Source organism: Melospiza georgiana, chromosome 9, assembly GCF_028018845.1.
Source record: "Melospiza georgiana isolate bMelGeo1 chromosome 9, bMelGeo1.pri, whole genome shotgun sequence".
In the NCBI taxonomy this organism is placed as follows: domain Eukaryota; kingdom Metazoa; phylum Chordata; class Aves; order Passeriformes; family Passerellidae; genus Melospiza; species Melospiza georgiana.
Window position 1 is genome coordinate 27745298 of NC_080438.1, and position 23455 is coordinate 27768752.

The 23455-nt window shown below is 45.0% G+C and overlaps 1 protein-coding gene across 1 annotated transcript; it reads left to right on the plus strand.

The window, feature by feature from the left end:
• The first annotated feature begins 81 nt into the window (after window positions 1-81).
• On the plus strand, window positions 82-21563 carry C8A (complement C8 alpha chain). Its single transcript, XM_058030391.1, has 11 exons — window positions 82-188; window positions 2219-2315; window positions 3264-3408; window positions 5104-5248; window positions 7441-7630; window positions 9494-9694; window positions 10983-11223; window positions 15488-15616; window positions 16225-16382; window positions 18386-18608; window positions 21412-21563. The coding sequence occupies exons 1-11, from the start codon at window positions 82-84 to the stop codon at window positions 21561-21563; spliced, it is 1788 nt and encodes a 595-aa protein (XP_057886374.1).
• The last annotated feature ends 1892 nt before the right edge of the window (window positions 21564-23455 follow it).

Below are 23455 nucleotides of genomic sequence, written 5' to 3' on the forward strand. Positions count from 1 at the left end.
ATGCTCCTTCCAGCAGCCCTGAAAAGTTGAAAGCTTTGTTTTGCAGCTGATCTGCAGCAGACACCCACGTATGGCAGAGCAATGTGGTGGGGCCTGGCTCAGCTCTGTGCCTGGATCCTGACTGTGTGCTCACTGGCTTTGACACCAGCCCAGGCGTGCAGGGAGCTCCAGGCACTGCCTTCCCACAGGTAAGTCTGGTCCCTTTCCCCTCTTTTCCATGCAGGAATTACCAGCACGTCAATCAGCCCATCAGTTTGACTCAAGGCATGTGCACAAAGCTACCAGGAAAAAAAAAAATAAAATTAAAAATTGGCAGCTGTCCAAAGCCCAAGCCAGGCATCATAATTCCTTCTTAAAGGAACTGTTTGCACAATGATTTTCCTTTTACAGATGACTATTAAGCCTTCTTAAACTTCCTTACCAAAATTAGCAGGCTGGGTTTGGGCACTTGAAATGAATTCTCTACACAGGATGATTTATGAGTTAATATTTTTCATATTCTTTTGCATTCTAATTATTTTACACTCGACAACACGAAGTTAACAAGTGCATGTGAATAACCCAGTTTTCAGTCCAAGCCAGATCCTCATTCCTCAGTTTTTTGGTTTTTTTTTTCCCCATGAACAATATTATTAACCTATCCAAGTGTCACTTGGGCTTTGAAGGAAAAGAATAAACAAGTTCCATTTTTTCTAAAGCTACAGTGTCATGATAGGGAAATGGGTGGAGGGTTTTTTTCTACAGCTATTAATTTCAAGCTTGTTGTAAAGGCAAATATGATTTAGGAGGATCAAAAAAAGGTATCAGTGATAATTGGAACATGGAGACAAGGAGAAGGCAGAAAGGAAAAAACTGTGGCAGTGATACACTTAATTATGAAGGCTTATTCCGATAATCCCTTTTGAAAATGAACAAAGACAAGATTTTTGATGTTTGATGAACTTATCAAACAAGGCAGAGTAATGAAGAGGTAAATGTAAAATCCAATCGAAGGTGAGCCAATTAAGTACTTTGGGAAGTGCTGAAGGATGCAGCCACAAATCCTCCTGTCACAGCAAAAAGGCATCAATACCTGCATGTCCTCCAGCCCTGGGTTCCTGCAGGCTCTGGGTTTTCACCTCACACAGGATCTGCACCCACAGGCTCCCTTACTTGTTCAGTAAATCTCTCTTGCCCAGCCTCTGATGAATCCCCCATGAGCTCCATACCTCTGCTAATTATCAATATTTCTCTTTGGACGGCAGTCTTGTAAGCAAAACAGACTGCTCATTAGTTAATCACCAAAATAATAATAAAAATAATAATGTTCTGACTCGGAATAAACCTTTAAAATGGTTTGAAGGCCGTGGCAAACGCAGGGTTGTGTTTGCATGGCACAGGTTGCTCCTCAAGACAAAGAAATGCCTCAAACAAATGAAGCTTTTAGGAGCAGAGACAGACCTAGAGATTGCAATGACTGGGCAGGGAGGCAGGAGAAGTGTTTTCTGGCTGTTGTGCAGTGATATTCAGAGTATGTGCAGAGAGTCCGACCCAAGAGCCACCACAATACCATACCTTTGCCCTTTTCTCCTTTCAAAAATATTCTTTTAGTTGTTTTCTTCTCCTCGGAATTTGTGTATTTGCTTTAGAAATGCTCAACCAACAAATTTCTTAGTCAAGATCTTAGTACCTTGTTCTCTCAGCACTGTTGGTGCTCTAACAATTCCCAGCTCTCCACAAAGCCCATGGAAAGCAGGATCTGATTTCACACCAGGAAAAATCCTGTCCATGAGCCCACATGGGTGTAAAGAAAGTGACATCAAAACAGGCTCAGGAGTGATAAATATCCCTGCTTCTGGAGTTTGGGATGTGCTTCTGAATAGAAAGGCAAAAAATTAGCTTTCCTCTAAAACCTGTCTCTCCAGGACATTCCTTCCGTTTACTCAGGATGATTGGTCACATAAATATATGTATATATATAATTGCAATCTACCTGTTGGAAAGGGCAAAGATGTCTTGGGAGAGCAGGAATCCCAAGACAAAATCCCCAAGTGCTGCACCTGCTCAATTCTGATGGTGAATACTTGGATGGGACATCTTGGGATGCTTCCCATTTCCTACAAACCAGTTTCCTGGTGGAAAACCACACACACTGAGGTAATTCTCCCCCTTCCAGCCTTCAGTCCCTCTCGAAACACAGCTTCAAAGACCTTAGAGCACTCTTTGTTCCCCTCCCTAGAAGAAGCAGCAGAGATGTTAATTCTCCAGCTCCTGTTGACTGTCAGCTGAGCCAGTGGTCAGGATGGACTGATTGCTTCCCTTGCCAAGAGAAAAAAGTAAGGATCCGCTGTAATGTATTCATTTATCTTCAGATGTGTCTGTGATGAGGATGTACACACATTAATTATATATATTATACATATTCATCATTCTGAAGCAGCCAGTAAACTCATCCAAATATGATGGAAATGCTCCTCTGCTAGAGAGGCTCTTATTTACCCTGGTGTAAACTGGGGAATAAATTCTTTGGAGGCAGCAGAACAGGCAAAGCAAAATCAAGGCAAATGGTGGAAGAATCAGGCCAGAATACTTGCCCAAGACTTTCTTCCTTTTCTATCTGAGATTTAATTAAGTATCTCCTGATTCTCAATGCAAATAGTCCAGCAAAAAGAAATTAGAAGCAGCCTTCATGCATCAGCTCCTGTTCTCATATTTTTATAACATTTCACATATGTCTTCATAGTTTGAGAATTTATTTTCACATACCTGACATAATTCTGCTTTCTACTGAGTTTATCTTATCCCTGCTTTTCTTGTTCCTGTGCTTATAGACAATATATTATCAGTAAATAATATGGCTTTTCTCCCTTTCTTTCCCCCCCCCCTTCCTAGTTTAGAGGAAGCAATTCCCATTAATAATCCATCAGAAATGTTGCAGGATCAGTGTTGTAATTAGTGTCTGTGTCCATCTGAGCCTGGTGCACTGCAGGACCAAGCATATGCAGCTGGAAAAATGCCATATTTTTCCAAGGTATAAAACAGAGATATTTTTTAAACAGCCATTCTAAGTTCACATGTACGAACTCCAGGCAAACCTGAGCTCCCAACTCTCTGCTGACCTTCCTGTCTTTATCACACACAAAGTCTTCAAGCCACACACACGCACATAAATTAGGAATGCCTATTGAAGACGATAGTTTTAACATGAATAGCTGTTAAAATGATTGCACTGTGGCCTGCGGAGGGGATTTCTGTGTGTCACACACGTGGCTGTGTCTCTGCAGCACCGGTACCGGCGGCTGGAGCGGCCGGCAGAGTTCGGAGGGCGACGCTGCGCTGGGCACCTCTGGGATGAGCAAGCCTGCCGAGCTGAGACACCCTGCTCGGGGCCACCAGGGTGTGGGCAGGACTTCCAGTGCAAGGAAACGGGTGAGTGACCCCGGCACAAACCCCTGACAAAGAGGTTTTGGTCCTTCCTGGGGTCTCGGGTTGTTGGTTGTTAATTGCAGCCCCAAGATGTGCAGGATGTCTCTGTTTCAGCCCGCGTGACTGAAGAACGAGTCTGGACTCTTCAGTTTTCTTAAAGTTGTTTATTAATTCTTATCTATAAAATTTTCTTTCTGCCCAGCCAAGATCTGCTCAGCCAGGCCGCCACAGGCACTCTGACCGCCCCCGAGGCAGTGTTGTCCTTTTATACCACAAACTACACATAACATATTTACACTTAATTCCCAATACCTATCACCTGTGTTAGACAGTGCACTTCTACTCTAGACCAATCCCAAAGTGCCAGCATCACTGCAGAAAATGGAGACCAAGAAGAAGAAGAAGGAGAAAGGCCAGACATGCCCAAGTTTCTCCATCTTGTCCCCATAACCCCCATTCCAAAAATCCTAAAATCTACATTTTCACCCTGTGATAATTTGATTATTATACTATTCAAACCTCTGTGACTTTCAGGTCCTCATACAAAGCTGGTAACTTGCTCCAGGGGTCATAATCAAATCCCCAGGTGTTCTGGGCTGTGCGCCAGGGTCTCTGAGCCCCCCGGTGGGGTCCTTGGCAACTCTGGACACCCAGAGGGATGTACTGAGTTCTGACACTGGGGGTATCAGTCCCCTGCCCCGGGCAGCAGGAGGGTGAACCAGTACAAGAGAAAGCAGGGAATTTCCCCTCTTCAGTGCTTTTTCCCCCCACTTTCACAGAAATCCATCCCTGCTGCACTCAGATTTGGGTAGGAGAGAAGGCTGTGTGGGATGGAGAATGTGAATGCTTCAGTGGAACAAAGAGAGTAGGAATATTCTGCTCTAAGTGCTGTGCTGTGTGCTCACACTCCCCTCCGCTCCCACAGCACACCACGTTCTCCCCTGCTAGAGACAGAGTTCAATCATCAATCCAACCAGCAATCTGTTGGGGTGATTTAGTTATTTTTAGCCAGCTCTGAGGATCACAATATAAAACGGCTGTTCTCTGAAAGTTTGACTAGCTTTGACAGGTTTTTGTTTCTACCCAAATGGTCCTAACTTCCTTCCTGAGCATTTAACGAAAATTCGATCAAAATTTGAAGCACAGGCCAGCTCTGTGACCAGCTTATCAGCTGGAGCAGGTTATCATCACTGCACTGGGGTAAATTAAGCAGTGCCAGTCCCCTCCTCAAGGCTTTCTCCATGCTCCTAGAAGCAAAAACCCTTCCACATTGCCTTTCCTGCAAATACCCACTCTTGCAATTAATTATGGCAATAAACTCCCCAAGTGCCTCCTGCGAAGAGGAAACCTTGCACTTTAATAAGATGGCGTTGACTTCCTTAAGCTAAGGGGTGAAGCTATTCCTACAGCAACTTTCCAAGAATGGAATTTTAGAAAATAAAGTCAGGGCAGCGAGGTGACCTTTCCTTGATTCCCACCTGACAGAAGCTCATGGGAGTGGCCAGCTTGGACTCTGTGCTGTGTTTGGGTCCCAGAAGCTTGGAAAAGCCAATTCCTCATGGAATAACGCTGTGCTTAACATGCAGCATGACTTCTTGTGGCCTTGAGATGGGGGTGAAAAACAGCCCAATCAATGCAAGCTGGCAGCCAGGATTTCTGGAGGGGGGATAAGCCACCGCCTGCATCTGTGCACTTTAGGGCGCTGCATTCAACGGCATCTCGTGTGCAACGGAGACTGGGACTGCAGAGATGGCTCTGATGAGGATAATTGTGAGGATGAAGATATTGAAAGCCCTTGTGAACATCTGTTCCCAATCCCAGGGGTGGAAAAAATAGTCCAAGGGTGAGTAATTAATCAATAGCTGCTCCTCTCGCAATCAAAACAGGATTATGTTTCTTATATTGCTCTTCCTTAGTGATAGCAGTGATCCATGAATTGATAGGGGGCTGTACCCAAAGGGGAGGTGCTGTCCCAAGTGACCATGGGTGGCAATGAGAGTTCATTCCAGCTTTTATTTCTATCCTCTGTCTCAGATCTATCTATTACCTGACCACAGTGCTAGTGATGCCCTTTTATACTCCTGAAAAAATAGATCCCCGTTATCTCATGGCTTTCTCCAGTTGTTAAAGGTAAGAGACTAAAGCAAACAGCAGACTTTGGAGATGCAGCACCCTGCTAGCATTCACCCTTAAGGAGATTTAGCTCCAGGATTTAGGATTTCAGAGCACAGATTCAAGGCAAAGAGCCTGAGCTCCACATGAGTATATGTAAATACTCCTATCAATGAAAAGTGTTTCCCTGCTCAGTTTCAAATTTTGATTAGGTAATACAGGCAAAAGAGAAATTCAGAATCAAATGAAACTGAAAAACAAACTGTGACTCTGACACTTCTGTTGAAAACCCTGTATTTTAACCAAGCCCAGTTTCCCTTGGAGAACACAGCCCTGTCTGTGGCAGATGGATTGGGATGAGATGATCTTGAAGGTCCCTCCCAGCCCAAACCATTCCAGGAATTTATGAACATGGGCTGCAGGATGAGGATGGAGCCAGCCATTGTGTAACTTTCCCATCAGCTCAATCCAACACTCTCTGGGGTCCATGAGATAAATGTCACCCTGGCCCGGGGCCTGGGAGGGTCCATCAAAAGTTTTACAAGGCATGCATTAATTACCACTGAGAACCCTGTTTAATTCTGCTCTCTGGAGTGTTTCTCCTGCAGAACACACAAAAGCAGTGGCATTTGCTATCTTAGTCCTAAATGTGGTTCCCTGTTGAGAAGAGCAGTGCTGCTGCTAGTTTGAATAAAGCTTTCACTTTGGGCCATGCAATTACATGGAATACTAAGTAATAGGAGGGATTTCAGAGGGCAGCAGCTGTGAGGGCTGGAGAGCAGGAAGAAGGAGGAATAAGGAAATAATAAGTGACAGACTTGGCAAAGCACAGGCTTCATGTCTAGGGAGGGTGTTAACTACCCTGAGAAACGGGACCATTATTAAAAAGAAAGAGATTAAATTAAGACAGAAAATAATTGCAGAGAATGCCAGGAAGCACTTTGTGACAATGAGATGCATTAGGCTCAAGAGGAACCTGGAGGAATTCCAGGACTTGGGGACTTTCATGGCTGTGCTTGCTGGGAGGGGCTGGGCAACTTCACTGATTTCTTCCATTTCTTGCATGTGAGCCCAAAGGAATGCCTTGCAAATAAAATGGCTGTTTGCCTCCTGGTAGCTTTGGGAAGGAGACATCAAGGAGATAACAAACCCAACCCAGCCTTAAGCTCTATTCCAGTTCCTCAGGAGGCCTGAGGATGGATAATCTGGTGGTAGAGATATCAGCATCAGGAGAATCTGTGACAGAGACCGAGGCAATAAAACCAAAGTGATAGATAAATTCCTTGTGAAAAACGTCAATCACTTGTTTTTAAAATTTTTAAAGTTTAATAGTAATAAAATAGTTATAAAACTAGTAATGTAATTAGAGTAATAATAATTTGGACAATTTGGATTAGGACAATATGAAACAATAGAAACAAAGAGTTATGGACATCCGGGTACCTTCTTCTGGGCAAAACAAGCCCGAAAAAGGACCCACATTAACAGAAGATTAATCTTTAAAAGCAACAGCGTGTTGCATAGCCATACATTTCATACATGATGCATAAATTCCATTCAAACAAAGGATTCTGTCTGGTCAGTGTCAGCATCTTCCTCTTAATCCTAACAGAATCTTCATGACTGAGCAAGGCAGGAAGAAGTTAGTTTCTTATAATGGAGCAATAAATTCTCTTTCTCTGAAAGATTTGGGTGTCCTGTGGCTGCTATCTGGTGCAAGTACCTCATTCCTTTCTTAAAAAAAATATCCCACATACATACTTCCTATTTTAACTACAAAAGTTACCTATTTTAACTACAAAACTACATTTACCATATTGTCAAAATGTTAATACAGCACTACTAACCAATACAACAAAATAGATATGGTAAATATCTGCGTAGAGCCACATAAAATGCACTTTTCACACTCCTCTCCCCAAGGTACAACATCCTGACAGAGGAAGGGAGGCAGAACATTTATGACCCGGGGTATTTTGGAGGGTTCTGTGAGTACGTGTACAACGGGGAGTGGCGGGAGCTGCGCTACGACGCCGCCTGCGAGCGCCTGCACTATGGGGATGATGAGAAGTATTTCCGCAAGCCCTACAACCTCCATCTGTACCAGTTCCTGGTGAGTTCCTGGCCTGCAGGAGGCCAAATTTAGCAGCAATTCCTAAGCAAAACAGCCAGACTTCTTTCTTGGGATTTCTGTTGGTCACAGTGACCCTGGGATGCGTTAGAAAGTCTCTTTTCCCAGCCTGGCTGTCAAAGAAGGAGTCAGAATTCTTTTATTCTTGTTCTCAAGGTTGTTTATTGTTTCTTATCTATAAAATTCTTTCTCTGGGCTGCCAAGGTCCATTCAGCAGGACAGACAGAGGCACACTAGTGTTATCTTTGATTCTAAAAACTACTTGTACATTATTTACCATAACTTCCCAATACCTATCACCTAGGTTAGACAGTGAGTTTCTCCTCTAAACCAATCCAAAAGTGCCAACATCACAGCAGAAGATGGAGGCCAAGAAGAAGAAGGAGAAAGGACTGGACACACCCAGATTCCTCCATCTTGCCTCCTGAACCCCCGTTCTAAAAACCCCAAAATTCTACATTTTCACCCTGTGATAAATTCACTATCATTCTGCTTAAACTTTCTTGACTTGTAATTCTTTACATACCTAAAACTTGGTAATTCTTTACATACATAAAACTTGGTAATTTTTTCCATGGGTCAAGATCAAAGGCACAGGGGTCTTGGGCTCTGTGCCAAGGTCTCTGAGCCCCTTGGCAGGGTCTCGAGTCCTCCAGGGCAGCCAGAGGAATTTCCTCGGTTCTGACAATGTCCCACATTCTGTCAGTAGTTGTCTTTAAGGTACCCCAGCAGGCACTCGATGTATAAATGTTGGTCTATGGTGCCTCAAGGAATGCACCTGCTGTATCATCCAGGCATCCCCACTGCTTCCTCTGGCCAGGCAGAGCCAAGTGAGAGGTGTTTTCTCTAAATTCTGCTATTAATGAGCTGTAGAACTTGCACAGGCCTTCTGCATCTCTAGGGATGGAGCTGTCCATGTGTAAAATGGTAACAATGCTGCTGGTTCAATCTCTGAAAGCATTTTAAGTCTACAAGTGGCACAAATCTGAATTCTGAGTGAGACAGGGATCCTGCAACTCATCACCAGGGATCACAACACCTACAGTCTATAAGGTCATGTCTGATGTTGGACACTGATCCAAACAGTGCAAGGATTCAGTTTGGGTCTCCCACATCCTAAGTGGGTGCCTTGGCCACGCTGTTAAACATTTATCGTGTTTTTGACATGAATGAATGAAAACACATTATTCCTGGGAAATATTACTCAATGCAAGTAGTTTTCATGCCCTCCCGGCAGGCAGAGTCCCTTAGTCCCCACTTTGAAAATGGGGCTGGCTTTTTACAGAGCTGGCAAATGGCAGAGCTCAGGCTCAGCAGAGCTGCTCGAGTCCACGTGCCAGCAAAGCAGAGCTGTCAAGGAAAAGGTCACTTCTCTAAAACACAGGCAAAACAATGTTTGTTTTCTAGCCTTGCCATTGTAAATAGATGTTGAATTTTTCTTTCCCTAAATAAATTCATCCAGAAGCAGGCTGGAGAGAGAAAAAAAAAAACAGTCCAAATCATTAGGATTTGGCGGAGCTGTAAGGAACTGGAAGGAAGGTTTTATAATGAGAAGTGTCAGGCTATCGTAATAGCTACCATTACCAGCTCTGGCTTTGAGTGGCTAAACACAGACCTTTCCCCTGCTTGGAGATGGAAGAAGCAAAATGCTTGGCTTTATCCACATTTCTCACATATTTCCAAATGAAATGGCACGGGACTTGATTCCTTATTCCACACTCACTGAAGTCAGTGCTGGTGCTGTCAAGAGCATCATGGGCTTTAACAGTGGTATTCTTTCAAGACATAGAGATTAAAAAGGAGGGGAAGTCCCTGAAAAATTAATGTCTGCTCCTTTCATTTTAGGCTCATGCTGATTCTGGGTTTGCTTTTGAGTTTTACGACGATTCAAAGGACCTGCTTGACGCCCTTAAAAGTGATAAATCCAAAACAACAGGCTTCACCATTGGAATTGGGCCTGGAGGTTCAGATGTCATGCTAAACCTGGGCCTCACTTTATCAGGTGGCAAAGGATCCCTGAAGAATTTCACACAATATGATGCAAAGGTAAAAAAAACCCAAACCAAGCAGATCAGTGATGCATCTGCTCCAGTCGCATCATCTGTGCATGGCATGGTCTGGCTGTAACTTATGTCAGTTTATTCTCTCAATTGCATTTCTCAACACAGGGTAATTGTACCTTAATTTGTTCATGTAATTGCAAATGTATGATCGTTAGGAATCCTGTTTGCTGTTCTTGGTATGTTTCAGCAAACAGGGAATGGGAATAAAATTGAATTACGGAGTGCCACGGCACATGTCATCTCACCCCATCCTGTTTCATGGCTACACTGAGCACATAAATAAAAAAATGCTTGAAAGTGACAATGAGGGAGGAGGGAATATCAAGATGCTGATCAAAACAATTATCCTCAAGGAATGATCTCTAGTAGCAAATATATCTTGCTCAAATTAATACGAGCTGCCTCGTGACAGGGAAATGGTCTACTTTTAACAGGAGGTTAAAATACCACACTGAAAAAAATAGCACCTGATAATAGGGTGTACTTCTCACAGAGGGCTTGCATCATGGACTGGCAGGGATGACCTCTTTCCAATCTAATAACATGAGTGCTGGTATTTCCCACATTTACCGTGCCCCATCTCCACTTCTCTCCGGGCTGCTGACAGAAAACAATAAAGAAGAATTACTTTGATGGTGTTCCGAGTTAAAATGCCCTTAAAAGCTGTTTGAAATGAGCACCATTATAGTATTTACTGTGCCCTTGTCCAGACTCACATGATGTTTGCAGCTAAATGATGATCAGTTATTGGAGGAATCATTTAAAGGGCTGCTCGTGTTGCAGTGGAGACTTGTGCAAAGCAATGGCAAATACAGAGGTGGAGCTTTGGAGCTGGTGGTATATCCAGGAAATTCTCCCTCCATCAGCATCTTTCTGGCCAAGGAATCTCCTCTCTGCTGGGCTGGGCTTGACCCTTGTGCTTTGCTATTCATTGAGTTTGTGAAAAAAGCAAAAAGGGAATAAACAGTATGGAAAGGAAACTAGAAAAAGAAATTGCAGAAATGGAGAATGGAGGGGAATCATGTGGAGCCCAACTCCGATCATATTCACACATCAATAAAACACCCATAGTATCCAACCCCCCAAGGCCCTCCACCTCCACAGCAAATCAGACTTTAAAAAGAGAATTACCATTATTTCATTTAAATCAGGCTTGTTTTCATGCACGCACTGACAGTGAGAGATTCAGGCTTTCCCCTGCAAGTCTAAAGCCTAGAAATTCACTTGTTTAAATTCACGTTGACTGCAGCTCCTCTCTCCTTTACCTGCAGGAGGTTGGGTTCATTAGAGCTGTGACCAAGGTGCAGACAGCCCGCTTCAAGATGAGAAGGGACAACATAGTTTTGGATGAAGATGTGCTGCTCTCCCTGCAGGAGCTCCCAGACACCTACAACTATGGCATGTATGCCAAATTCATCAACGACTACGGCACCCACTTCATGACATCTGGCACCATGGGCGGTGTCTTTGAGTACATCCTCGTCATCAATAAGGAGGAGATGCGAAGAAAAGGTCAGAAAAATCAAAATATATCCTCTGTTCTCAGCTTTCTGCTTTAAACCTGGTATTTCCACCCTGATGGCATTACTGGCCACGTGGCTTGGGATTACCTTGAATGTCACCAAATGTGGTTCCTGCTTTGATTTCAGAAGTGTCTGGGTAAGGGTTTGGTCATTAAGGAAGGAACCTGAGCATCATTTTCTCCATTTCTTGCTAATCTTCTCCTATTTCTTGTTATCTTTGTTCACCATGAATGCTTGAAGGCTGCAGAGCCACCCAGAGCTCAGCAAATCAACACTCTCACATTTCAGCCTGTTCATAGCAAGGGCCACAATTTTCTGTAAATGGAAATACTGCACTGCACTCAGCAATACCTCTGCCACTTCACTCTGCTTAGTGCCACATCTGGAGATTAACAGACCCCTGTTAGCTCCAGTTCTCAACAAATTGGAGTGTATGAGGCTGGAGGGCCCTACCTCTAAATCTCAATTAGACAAAACACCCACTGCAGACACCGAGAGCCTGGGAATTGCCATTGATAGCAAGTCAAAAATGTAACATTTTTCCTAATCAAAAACATGGGATACAGAACAATAATATGGCTCAATAAGCAGGTTGTCAACTTTTGTAAAGGTGTCAACAATGCAATAGATCCCATTTCCCCTTGGGGCCATCACTCTGCTGTGCTGAGGGTGCCACTGCCTTGGTAACTCCAGGCCAGACACTGATGAAGAAGGAAATTGTGATCTTGGACAACAGGTGCAAATTGCTGTAATTTCAGTAATTTCAATAATTTCAATAATTTTCATGGTTCTGCCCCAGATTCTGCCTCTGGTCTGAAATGATTGGGCCCCATCAGCATTAGGATAACTATGCACTCCATATTGCACATTAACCATGCCAATTTTTCCACAAGAAATTACTGATTGAGAGAATTTTCATCAAGTTCCTGAACCTCCAATGTTTGGAAACATGATGCCTCTTCAAATTACTCCTTCAGTTTGAAGGGTGAGTGATATGGAAGTGAACAAGGTCTTGGCAAGCAAGACTTCAGGAAGCAGACTGCCAATTTCAGAGGAAGAATTAATCAAGAGCATGTGGAGGGAGGCTATTATTTCACTTTATCTTGTGCTTGCTGTGTATATAAGGAGATTTACTGCTACAAGATGCCTTATCTTAGGAAAGAAGGATACTGAAGTCCAGCAAAAGACAAAAATGCACCCCAGTAGAGATGCAATTTTCATTCTAATGCAGCACCATTCTGTAATTTTCATCTAATCCAGGCTCTGCCAGAAAGTCCACCCTTACAAAGCCAGCAGTGCTCTGTGTCACACAGTGCTGACCCAGAAGGACCCACCTGCAGTGTCTGATATGCCACTGTCTGAAAGCATTTAGCAAAAAAAGCCCTGATTTCTCTAATGTTGATCACAGCCATGCTTGGAGGCTGTGTTTGCAAGAGGATTATCCTCCTTCCCTGAGGAATGGTTAGGATCAGGATACAAGTGCTCAAGTCTTAAAATCAGAGCTTCCTAAGATGAGTCTGAAGCTCTCCAGATGCATCACTGAGCCCCCACAGGGCTGCTTTAGGTCAACCACTGCATCCTCAGGGCCCACCCAGCCCACCAGGCTGCTTGCTAAATGCTCTGGAACACAGAATATTCATTTTTTAATAGACCAGTGACTAAAGCACAAACTCAGCAAAAAGATCCCTTGGCTGAGTCCTCCCTAAATGAGACACAGCTTAGGTGGTCATTGAGCATCTGGCTCGGACTTTGAGCATTTAGGAAACCTGAATTTTGAAAATGAAATCACCTCCTGTGTTTAGGTATCCACAGCTCAGTGCAGAGCTCAGGGCTGCAGTTTTGTTGCCAGACCCATTCCCAGCTTTCAGGCTGCAAGGGCTTATATGGATGTGGTCATGAGTGAAATAAATACATATGTCAGAGCGAGGTCCCTCGTTGCTCTGCCATCAATATTTTTCATTACTCGTTTTTAAAATAGATTGTTATGGTTCTATTATTTAGCAGAAAACAGTATAATGTGTTCACACATTACAAGAACATTTATGGGAGGAACATTATGCGTGGAGTAAATTAGAAAGAGTCTTCATATATTCTGATTAATTCAAAATGCAGCAGTAAATCTTATCACTCAAGCACATTTAACTATCGCAAATTATATCATATAAAACAAAAAAAACCCCTATCAGGACTCCCCCCTCAAGCACTAATATTTACTGAGGCCACCCTTTTGCAGTGATAACCACTTTTCATTTATCAAGACTCGATCTCGCCACGACCAATGGCGAATGGTATCGACAGCCCCTCACTGAACATAATTACTCAACAGGAACCATGGCAAATCAATTAATCAGGGTGTTCCTCAAGTTTAATTTTATGGCACTCCAGCACCAAGATAAGCAATCACTCATGCTGCTTTGGGTGAGTGAACTTTACCCACTGTGTTTACAACTGTTGAACAGTTTAGTGCAAGTAATTGAGTGCCACACGTTTAATCTTTCTCAAGGGCCCAGTTTTGCAGTGGGATGCAGTTCCCAGTTCAGGTCTGGAGCGTGTTTCAGCTCTCACCAGTTTGCAGGCCCTTTCTCAGGATGCTGAGTTCCTAAGCAGGGTTTGGATCCACCAGGCCGAGGAGCAGATCTGTGTCCTAGTGAGCTTCTCCTGTAGGGAGGGAAGAAGGGAACAAGCTTGCAGGTGACACCCAGAGGGACCTGGGCAAGCTCTGGGCCCTTGGGAACCTCATGAGGTCCAGCAAGGCCACGTGCAGGTGGTGGAAGGGCATTCTGCCCCTCTGGTGAGGCCGCATTTGCAGTGTTGCATCTGGGATCCCTTGCACAGCAAGTCCAGAGGAGGCCACAAAGCTGATTAAAGGAGTGGGAAACCTCTCCCATGAGAAAAGGCTGAGAGAATTTATGTTTTTCAGCCTGGATTTTTCTTATCCAGGCTTCAGTGACACCTCACTGCAACCTCCCAGTGCTCAAAAGACATTACAAAGACAGGTTTTAATCAGGGCCTGTTGTCACAGGACAAGGTGGGATGGTTTTAAACTAAGAGGGCCAATGTAGATTAAAGAAGCCATGTTTTACAATGAGTTTGGTGAAACACTGTTGCCTGAAGAGGTGGTGGATGTGGATGCCCCATCCCTGGACACACTCAAGGCCAGGTTGGATGGGGCTCTGAACAAATTTGTGTAGCTGAAGATGTCCCTGCCCATGAGGGAGAGGGGCTGGACCAGATGGACCTTAAAGGTCCCTTTTAACCCACACCACTCCATAACCCCACAAAACCAGAGCCAAGAGTGTTTGGGCAATATTTTAAACACACCAAGGCAAGGCCCTGCTCCCCAGTGCTGAGGGGAGGCTATTCAGCAGACAGTGCTCCAGGGTGGCACTTGGACACAGATTTCAACTTCAGACCATCAAACCACAACACACAAACCCCACTGACCTCTGTGCCTCCTTTCAAAACCACTCTATGCATCACCAGGCTTCTTTGGAAAACACTCTAAGGTCCCCTTGACAAAAAAGAGCAATATAAAAGTTACCTGTTACTTACAATACCTGCATTTACTGAAATCAACGGACTTTTTAACTACTAGAGGACAGCCTTATATTTGCAGTACACTCAAGTGCTTACATAAAACCAGGCTGTATGAAATATGCACATTGCTTACCTTGGTGAAACCACCTCATTAGTTCCCTTCTCCCCTCTGCAGTTGCTTCATGGCTCTCCAGTTACATATTTTCATGATGTATGTGGTGGTGGAGCTGGCAGCAGCAGGCAGGAAAGCTCTGGCAGCTCTCAGCACACACACCTTTCCTAAGGTACTCCTGAAGGTGCTGCTTAACCCATTAATGATCAGATTCCTAAACTGATCTGATTTTTAACCATTAATGATCTGATTAGTGAGGATCTATTGATTTCAGCTGCTGTTCCTGGCTTTAGTTATGAGTTAGTCTGTGAAAAAAACCAAAGTTTGTTGTTAAATATATAGATCAAACAGTGCCTGAAGCCTTAAGATTTTTACTTTCTTCTAATATTTCCTAAGGAAATTATTTTTACACTTAATATATGATAGGTCCAATATACACCAATAAAATATTGGGGTTTTCCCCGGTCTTCTGCCCAAAATGCCTTTTGACTTCAAAATACAAGCCATGAAAGTAACTGAATCTTTTCTTCAATGATAGAAAAGAGAAGCAGGAAAATGAATACCACGAGTCACTGGATTTACCTGTCTGCTTTCTGCTTTGCAGCCATCAGCATGGAGCAGATAAGTGCCTGTGTTGGGCTGTCCCTTGGCATTACAGCCAGCAAGGAGAACCTGAATCTGGGTGTAACCCTGAAACAATCTGACTGCAAGCAGAAAGGATTCCTGAAAACTGGTACAGCAGCAGGGCTGGGGTCTCCTGAGGCTCCTTGGGTCACTTGTTTTGGGCACAGAGGTTTGTGTAGGGTCACACAAGGTGTGAGGATGGGAGCTCTGGTGCCATCCCCCAGGCAAGGTGGGACTACAGAAAATTTGGGTTCACGTCTCCAGGAGTATTGATCCCTTCTTAAAAGACCAGGAATTAATGCAGCAATATATCTGGATTAGAAACAGAGGCTGTGGGGTGGCTGGGAGGCTGCAGTCCACAGCAGTGACAGACTGAGTCAAAATTGACTCTAAAAAGTACTCAAAGAGTGTAGGAACCCCCAGATTTGCACATTTCCTAATGAGCTATAGTCAATGTGACCTATTGCCCATGCCCTACCCAGAAACCAAGGCTGGAGGAGTTCAGGTGTTATCAGCTTAGAGGATTTGGGATGCTCAAGTTGTCACCCTGTGATAAGGTGGCAGGGCTCACCCCACAAGCAGAGAGCACTGAGCTCACATCGATCCTGGGAGGCAGCCCCTGACAGCACAATTGATCTCCCCTCCACTGAGCAGTTTCTGCAGCCTTTTTTTGTGGAAACAGCAGCTGAATAATACCTGTGCAATTCCACTCTGCAGATGCTGGGAGCCACAGTGCAGTTGTGGAAGATATTATTCCCCGGATTAGAGGGGGAGATACCAGTTCCAGTGGAGGGCTCCTGAAGAGTTGGGATGGCCAAATGTATCGTCACTGGGGCAGGTCATTAAAATATAATCCTGCTGTTATTGATTTCCAGGTAAGGCTTTTCTGCAGTTGAAGAAACTCTGCTGCTCTAAGGAATGAAAGTGTAGTCGAGCAGATCATTTCGTATTTTTATTGTGATCCCATCACAGAACAAGATTAAATGTAATGGGCCACTGATCTGGTAACCTCTTATTCATTTCACAATGGGGAGTACATCTCCCACTGACTGCATCCACAGGGAGACAGACAAGGAGCTTAATGCTGGATTAGCACCAGGTTAAGTTTCTGACGTGTTCCCCAACGGCTTCACAATGAATTGCAGTTATATTCATCCCTGGTATGCTCCCTGATGCTGTCCACCCTCCTGTATGAGCAGGGCGCTCACAGGGGGCTGGGGAAGGTGTTTTGTTACCCAACAAAAGCTCTGCAAAGACAGCCCTCCTCCAGGAGTTCTCTGAGCAGGGAGCTCCTGGCTACTTTGTCAGGTGGGTCCTGCCTTTCTCCACACTCCAAAAAGAAAGTCTGTGGCCATAAAAATCAGCAAGGCTCTATTCTCCCTTTTGTTTCACTGGGTGCCCCATAAAATGGGAAGATCAGTGAAGCATCTTATAGGGCTTCTGAGGGGGAGGAGATGGGTGCAAGCAGAGGGGATGGAAAGGGACAGAAAAGAGTGATCCTACAAACAAATAATCCAGGGATGAGCTGGCAGAGGCACGAGGGGGTGGCCACAACTCCTCAGCTGTGGTCAACAGGACCACAAGTACCCCAAGATGCCAAGATCACCAGCCTGCTCCAGGAGAAGCTGTGGAGTGTGAGGGAAGGATCTCTGTCATGGCAGGGACATGCTGCCATTTCTATCCCTCTTGTCTTCATTTGAAAGCAGATCTGAAAGCTCTGACAGAGAGTGGGAGAAGGAAAAATGGATTTGGGAATTATCTGTGTTATTGGCAGGGCAAGAAGGACTGTGCAAACTTCCCTGGGCAGCAGCAGAAAGATCTGATAACAGAGAAATGCTTTCAGTTCCAGCTGCAGGTTATTCACCTTTTTGCACAAGTTGCCATTAATCCTGGGCAAGATTTCTTGCAGTTTTCCAGTAAACCATGCTCTGACCTTTCTATTTTCCAGCAAACCATGCACTGACCTCTCCAGAGCTCCCTGCAACCAGAGGGGCACTCCAGCAGCTCTTATCTGCAGTCCCCTCAGTTTGTCAAACAGGCTTGTGCAAATTTGCCCAAGAGCTCTTCCCAAAGCCCAGCTGAGCCTGATCCTCCCCCCAAATCACTCTCACAGAGCTGACACCCAGCTCTTCCCTGGAACAAATTCCTGGCCTAGACAGGGAGCGTTTGCCCAGATGCATCGATGGACAAATGTAAATAAGTGTCCTCACACAGTCCCAAGTTTTTAGCTTTAATACTCATTGAATATTAATATTCAGTTGGGCAAGTTATAATTGCTGCCCAGACTGGATTATTTTTGCTGACTGGTGTATAGGAACTGGATCTTGCTGCTGGAAAATATGATGAGTGAGTTACATTCCCAAAGCTGTAGATGACAGTATTATTTCACTACATCAAAGGGCGAAAGATATATAGGCAAAATTCCTCATTCTCAGCATTTACTGGGTATTTCACAATCTGGCCACTGCAAGGGATAGGATGGCAATAAATTTTGATGATGCCCTCTGTCCAAAGCTCTTACCAAAACATTTTCTTCAAAAAGGCAAAAAGCATGCAAGAATCTCAGGGACTGTGACAGCACTAAGAAATCAGTCCAAAAAATGGGCTTACTGGGGTGTTTTAATTTATCATTCCAATCCCTACTAAAACCCCAAAGCATGTCCAGAAAAGCCAATCCCACACAAACCCCCAAGATGAGGAAGGTTTTGGAACGGTGGCTCCTCACTGGGGCAGCACCACATTTGCATGATGCACATGCAGCTGTCGAGGAAGACAAATGAGTTTTTCCCCGAATCCTGAATTTATCCAGCAATGTCACAGCATCCCAGTCGACGCCCAGCTGAAATTGTTCTCATGCCATCCATCTCCATCCCTGCAGCTGCAGCCCATCCACGAAATCCTGCGCAGGAGCAACCTCGGCCACATGGAGAGCAAAGAGCAGCACCTGAGGAGGGCTCTGGGTGAGTTCCTGCAGGAATTCAGCCCCTGTCGCTGCAGGCCCTGCCTCAACAACGGGGAGCCCGTGCTGCTGGGGGACAGCTGCTCCTGCCACTGCCGCCCTGGGGACCGAGGAGCCGCCTGCCAGCACAGTCAGCGCCCAGGTGAGAGCCCAAAGGGGTGGATTTCCCTCTCCACGTGGCTAATCTAACAGCATCCACACATCAATCCCTTCTGTGTTTTGTGGCTGGGTTATCTTGGGTTGTTGGTTGTTAATTGCTGCCCCGAGATGTGCAGGACGTCTCTGTTTCGGCCCGTGCATCCAAAGAACGAATCAGAGTTCTTCAGGTTTTGCTCTTGAAGTTGTTTATTAATTCTTATCTGTAAAATTTTCTTTCTGCCCATCCGAGATCTGCTCAGCCAGGCAGCCACAGGCACTCTGACTGCCCCGGAGGTGGTGTTGTCCTTTTGTACTACAAACTACGTATAACATATTTACACTTAATTCCCAATACCTATCACCTATGTTAGACAGTGAATTTCTATTCTAAATCAATCCCAAAGTGCCAGCATCACTGCAGAAAATGGAGACCAAGAAGGCAAAAGGCTAGACATGCCCAAGTTCCTCCATCTTGTCCCCATAACCCCCATTCCAAAAATCCTAAAATCTACATTTTCACCCTGTGATAATTTCATTATTATACTATTTAAACTTCTGTGACTTTCAGGTCCTCATACAAAGCTGGTATCTTGCTCCAGGGGTCATAATCAAATCCCCAGGTGTTCCGGGCTGTGTGCCAGGGTCTCCAAGCCCCCAGAGGTGTCCTTGGCAACTCTGGGCACCCAGAGGGATGTACCGAGTTCTGACAGGTTGTGTCAAACAGCTCAGGGGATGGGGGAATGGGTTTAAATTGAAAAAGAGCAGAGTTAGGTTGGATGTGAAGAAGATCTTCCCTGTATGGGTGGTGAGGCCCTGGCATGGGTTGTCCCATGGCAATGTCCAAGGTGAGGTTGGACAGGGCTTGGAGCAGCCTGGGATAGTGGAAGGTGTCCCTGCCCATGCAGAGGGGTTGGAATGAGATGTTCCTGTCCAGTCCAAACCATTCTGTAATTTGTTATTACTATAAATAGAGATAGTAATAATAAATTTAATTGCTGGATTAAATCAAGCCTCTGGAGGGCTTGTGGCATCCCACTAAGGATGGCTGCTCCAAGGAGGGGAGCGCAAACCTCAGCAGGCAGGGAGGGAAGGGGAAAGGCTCAGGTGAAGGAACTGCTCACACAACTCACCATCAAAAAAGCTGGTTTAGTAAAAAACTGCTAGATTTTTTTACATTGCCAGATTTCCCACCCCTTCCTGGGATGCATTTTGACTAGAGTGTCTATTTTGGGGTGAAAAAAAAATGTTTTTCCAAAGTGACAGGCTTATATTTATGTTTTCTTTGTCACTTTCTATACTATCCTAAAAAGTTAAGTGGGTAGCAAAAAAAGCCAGGGTCGGAACAGGCTCTTTCATTTCCAAAAAAAGTTGCAGCTCTCTCTGGATATTTTTGTCCTGATTCATGATGACAAAAAAGAAAAAAAAATTCTAAATCTCAGCACATGAAACTGGCAGAAAAATCCATCTTGAGAGCAGTTCCACCAGGCAGAGCTCCAGGCCTTCAGCCGTGGGCTCATCACTGGGGTCTCACCAGTGGGAAATCAAAGCTGTGATGAGACAGGGAGTTGGAGCAGAGCTGGGGAGATGGTTTGTGAGGCTGAATGCCAATCTTTGCTTCAGTGACTGAAAAGTGTTTTTTTAAAAAAAGCTCAGGTTCTTTAAGTTGTCTCCAAATCTCAGGAATTTGCTTGGGAAGCCCAGGACCTGCCATCAAAGCAGAGCACTGGACCAGCCAGCCTTGTGCTCCTTGATTTTAGCAACAGTGGGGACAGGCACACTTCTAAACTCCTGGGCAATTTTTAATTTCAAATTTTCAGTAGCAAAACTAATTTAAGACCAAACTAATTTTATTTTTTAAAAGCACAATGTTCCAGCAGATGGAAAACACAGCTTCGCAGCCAGCACTAAGTAAGAGCACACACATTCATTTGCACTGTCTGGATTAATAAAGTGCCCAAGCCAGGCTTGAAGGCCAGATGAGTAAATAAAAAACGACAGTAAATGACAGCCATCAAGCATTCCCATCATTCAGGAGCACCACCATAATCCATAGTATCGACCACTCCTGACAACTCAGTCTGTACTGTAATGAAAAAGCTTTGAAATGACCCATCTCCAAAGGGACTTTCCACAACATCCCCACAGCTTTAGGGGACTTCTGTCCCTTTACCTTGGTCAGAGGCAGGAAGTTGCTGCAGAGAGAGCTGTGAGCTGTGCTTTGGGAAAGGAAAACCAGAGGGTTTCAGATGAGATGGACAAGAAAGAGCTGTTGGTGTTTGGTGGGGTGGTGTTCACAGGGGTCTTAGGATGAGGGAAGAGACGAGAATGTTGACTCCATGTTTCAGAAGGCTTGATTTATTATTTTATTATATATATTACGTTAAAACTATCCTAAAAGAATAGAAGAAAGGATTTCATCAGAAGGCTAGCTAAGAATAGAAAAAGAAGAATGATAACAAAAGCTTGTGTCTTGGACGGAAAGTCCAAGCCAGCTGACTGTGATTGGCCATTAATTAGAAACAACCACATGAGACCAATCACAGATGCACCTAATCATTGTTTACATTTTGTTCCTGAGGCCTCTCAGCTTCTCAGAAGAAAAAATCCTAAGGAAAGGATTTTTCAGAAAATATCATGACTACAGTTTGGGGTGATGCTGATTCATCTCCCCTGGCTTCAAAGTGCCTTGATCTCAACAGCCTGGGCCTGGCTGCCAGAGAGCAGGGAGTCCATATCCAGAGAAGCTTCAGCCAGACCTGAAATCCCTTTTTTTTGTTTGTTTTTCTCTTTCTCTCTGCGTGTCCCAGGTGGTGAGACGGACGGGCGCTGGAGCTGCTGGTCGGGCTGGTCCCCGTGCCAGGCGGGGACGGCGCGGCGCAGCCGGCACTGCTCCAACCCTGCCCCGCAGCACGGCGGGCAGCCCTGTGCTGGCAGGGACCTCCAGAGCAGAGCCTGCTGAGAGCACAGTGTGCCTGGCATGGGGAGCCTTGGCACCTGAGCTGGGCCAGAAATACTCCAGGCGTGTGATGGAATCAACCCCTGGGAGGAATCACTGACCGGGGACGCGGTTCTGCATCTGCTGGATTCACCGTGTGAAACCTGACCAAGTGCTCCCGTGGTTTTGCCCCACTAGATGTGAGGGGAGCTCCACCAGATAAGATGGTTTTACCCCACCAGATGTGATGGTTTTGCCCCACCAGATGTGATGGTTTTGCCCCACCAGTGTCCAGCATCACTGCTGCAGCACAGGAGATGCCACAGAAACCCACCCAAAGGAGGTGGAGCTGCTGGGTGACCACCGGGCTGCAGCGTGTCATGAAATAAATTCACTGTGAGTGTTTACACAACTGAGCTTGACTCCCAGGGAGTTTATATATTTTCCTTTGGGAAACACAGGAAGAGCTCACCATCCCTGCAGTTGGTATTGACATATGTACCAGGAAACTTTTGTAAGTTGGCACTGTCAGATCTGTAAGTCCAGCATATTGGCCAGGGCTGCCTTGGCAGCAAAGCCATATGCTGCTCTGCATGGAGAAGGCTTCAGCCTAAAGATGCTGAAGCATGCTTGCAGAATGCAAGCCCAAGCTGATGAGGAATTTTAAATAAATAAATAAATAAAGCAATAAATAGAGAGGCTCGAAGGCAACCGTTGGGCAGAGGATGTTCCCACACAAGCAAAGGCTTTTCCCCTGTAAGATCAGTGATGAATTGACTATTAGCACGCAGGCATTTTATCTCCCAGGCACACAGAGCCTGAGAAGATGCTAACAGGCTGCTTGATTTAAGGGGCTTTTTTGAATGTGAGACGTAAATCTCAGCACAAGAATGCACACAGTATTGAACTGTGTCCAGAGAGCAGGGAGAGAGCCTGCAGCTCCCTGTTCTTAATGAACTGCCACAAAAACCTGGGATGGACGGGAGGCCAATGGCACTTCATTTTACTGAGCTTTTCATTGCAGGGGGAGAAGGGGGGGGAAAAAAAAGCCCTGAGAAGGAATCAGGCATTATGAACAACAACAGCACCAAAACCTCAAAGCACAAAGCAGCCCTTCTGTAGGCATTTGAATGGAGAGAGGGAGCAGAAAGGAATGGTGGTTTAGAGAAAGAAATTGCTCAGGTGCTTGGAAATGCTTGTTTTTCAACTGTGTGTCAGTGGGGATTTACAGGCTGACACTCAGCTGATGTAAATCAGTGTTGCCCCTTCGCTGCAGCTGATTTATGGCACCTGAAGACCTGGCCCCATATTTTCTTTTGTGGGCATGTTTGCCAAAGGCCAATTTTTTCACCACTTTTTTTTTTTTTTTTTTTTTTTTTTTGCTTGTAAATGAAACTAGGGGCTGAAAACAACAAACCATGCTGTCTCAACTCCTGAGATGGATTGTTCTGTGAAAAAATCCCTTTGCTGGGGGGCAAAGCTATGGCCTTTTGGGCCAACCTTGCTATTCCAGGTGAAGGAGCTGTTCACCCAGAGAGGACTTTGCTCCCAAGGGTTTGAATTTGGGGTCTTCTATGTTAGGAAATGCAGCAGCACGAAGCACCCCTGGATCAGTGGGACTTGGACATCCAAAGAAATGTGAAATGTAGGATCACAACAGGTGATTTATTGAATTTTATTTGGCATTAGGCTGCCTGCTTATGTGGGAACATGAGACAGGGCTCTTACACCAAGGACCAGGCTGGATCACAAGCAATTCTTACCTTTACATCGACTTCTTAGGACTCAGGAAAATGCCTGCAAGTAAATGAGTACAAAGTCACCTCAGTCAGAAAACCAAGTACGCTTCTTTTTTAACCAGAGGGGAGAAATTAATGAACAGAAAGATCTGATGCCTTGGAGGCTGGGAAAAGATG

Excerpts from the sequence above, each read along its gene's own strand:
- C8A (XM_058030391.1), top strand. The coding sequence starts at position 82 with ATGTGGTGGGGCCTGGCTCAGCTCTGTGCCTGGATCCTGACTGTGTGC. Across the intron at positions 2,316-3,263 it reads TCCCTTGCCAAGAGAAAAAA|CACCGGTACCGGCGGCTGGA; the intron begins GTAAGGATCCGC and ends GTGTCTCTGCAG. Across the intron at positions 7,631-9,493 it reads TCCATCTGTACCAGTTCCTG|GCTCATGCTGATTCTGGGTT; the intron begins GTGAGTTCCTGG and ends CTTTCATTTTAG.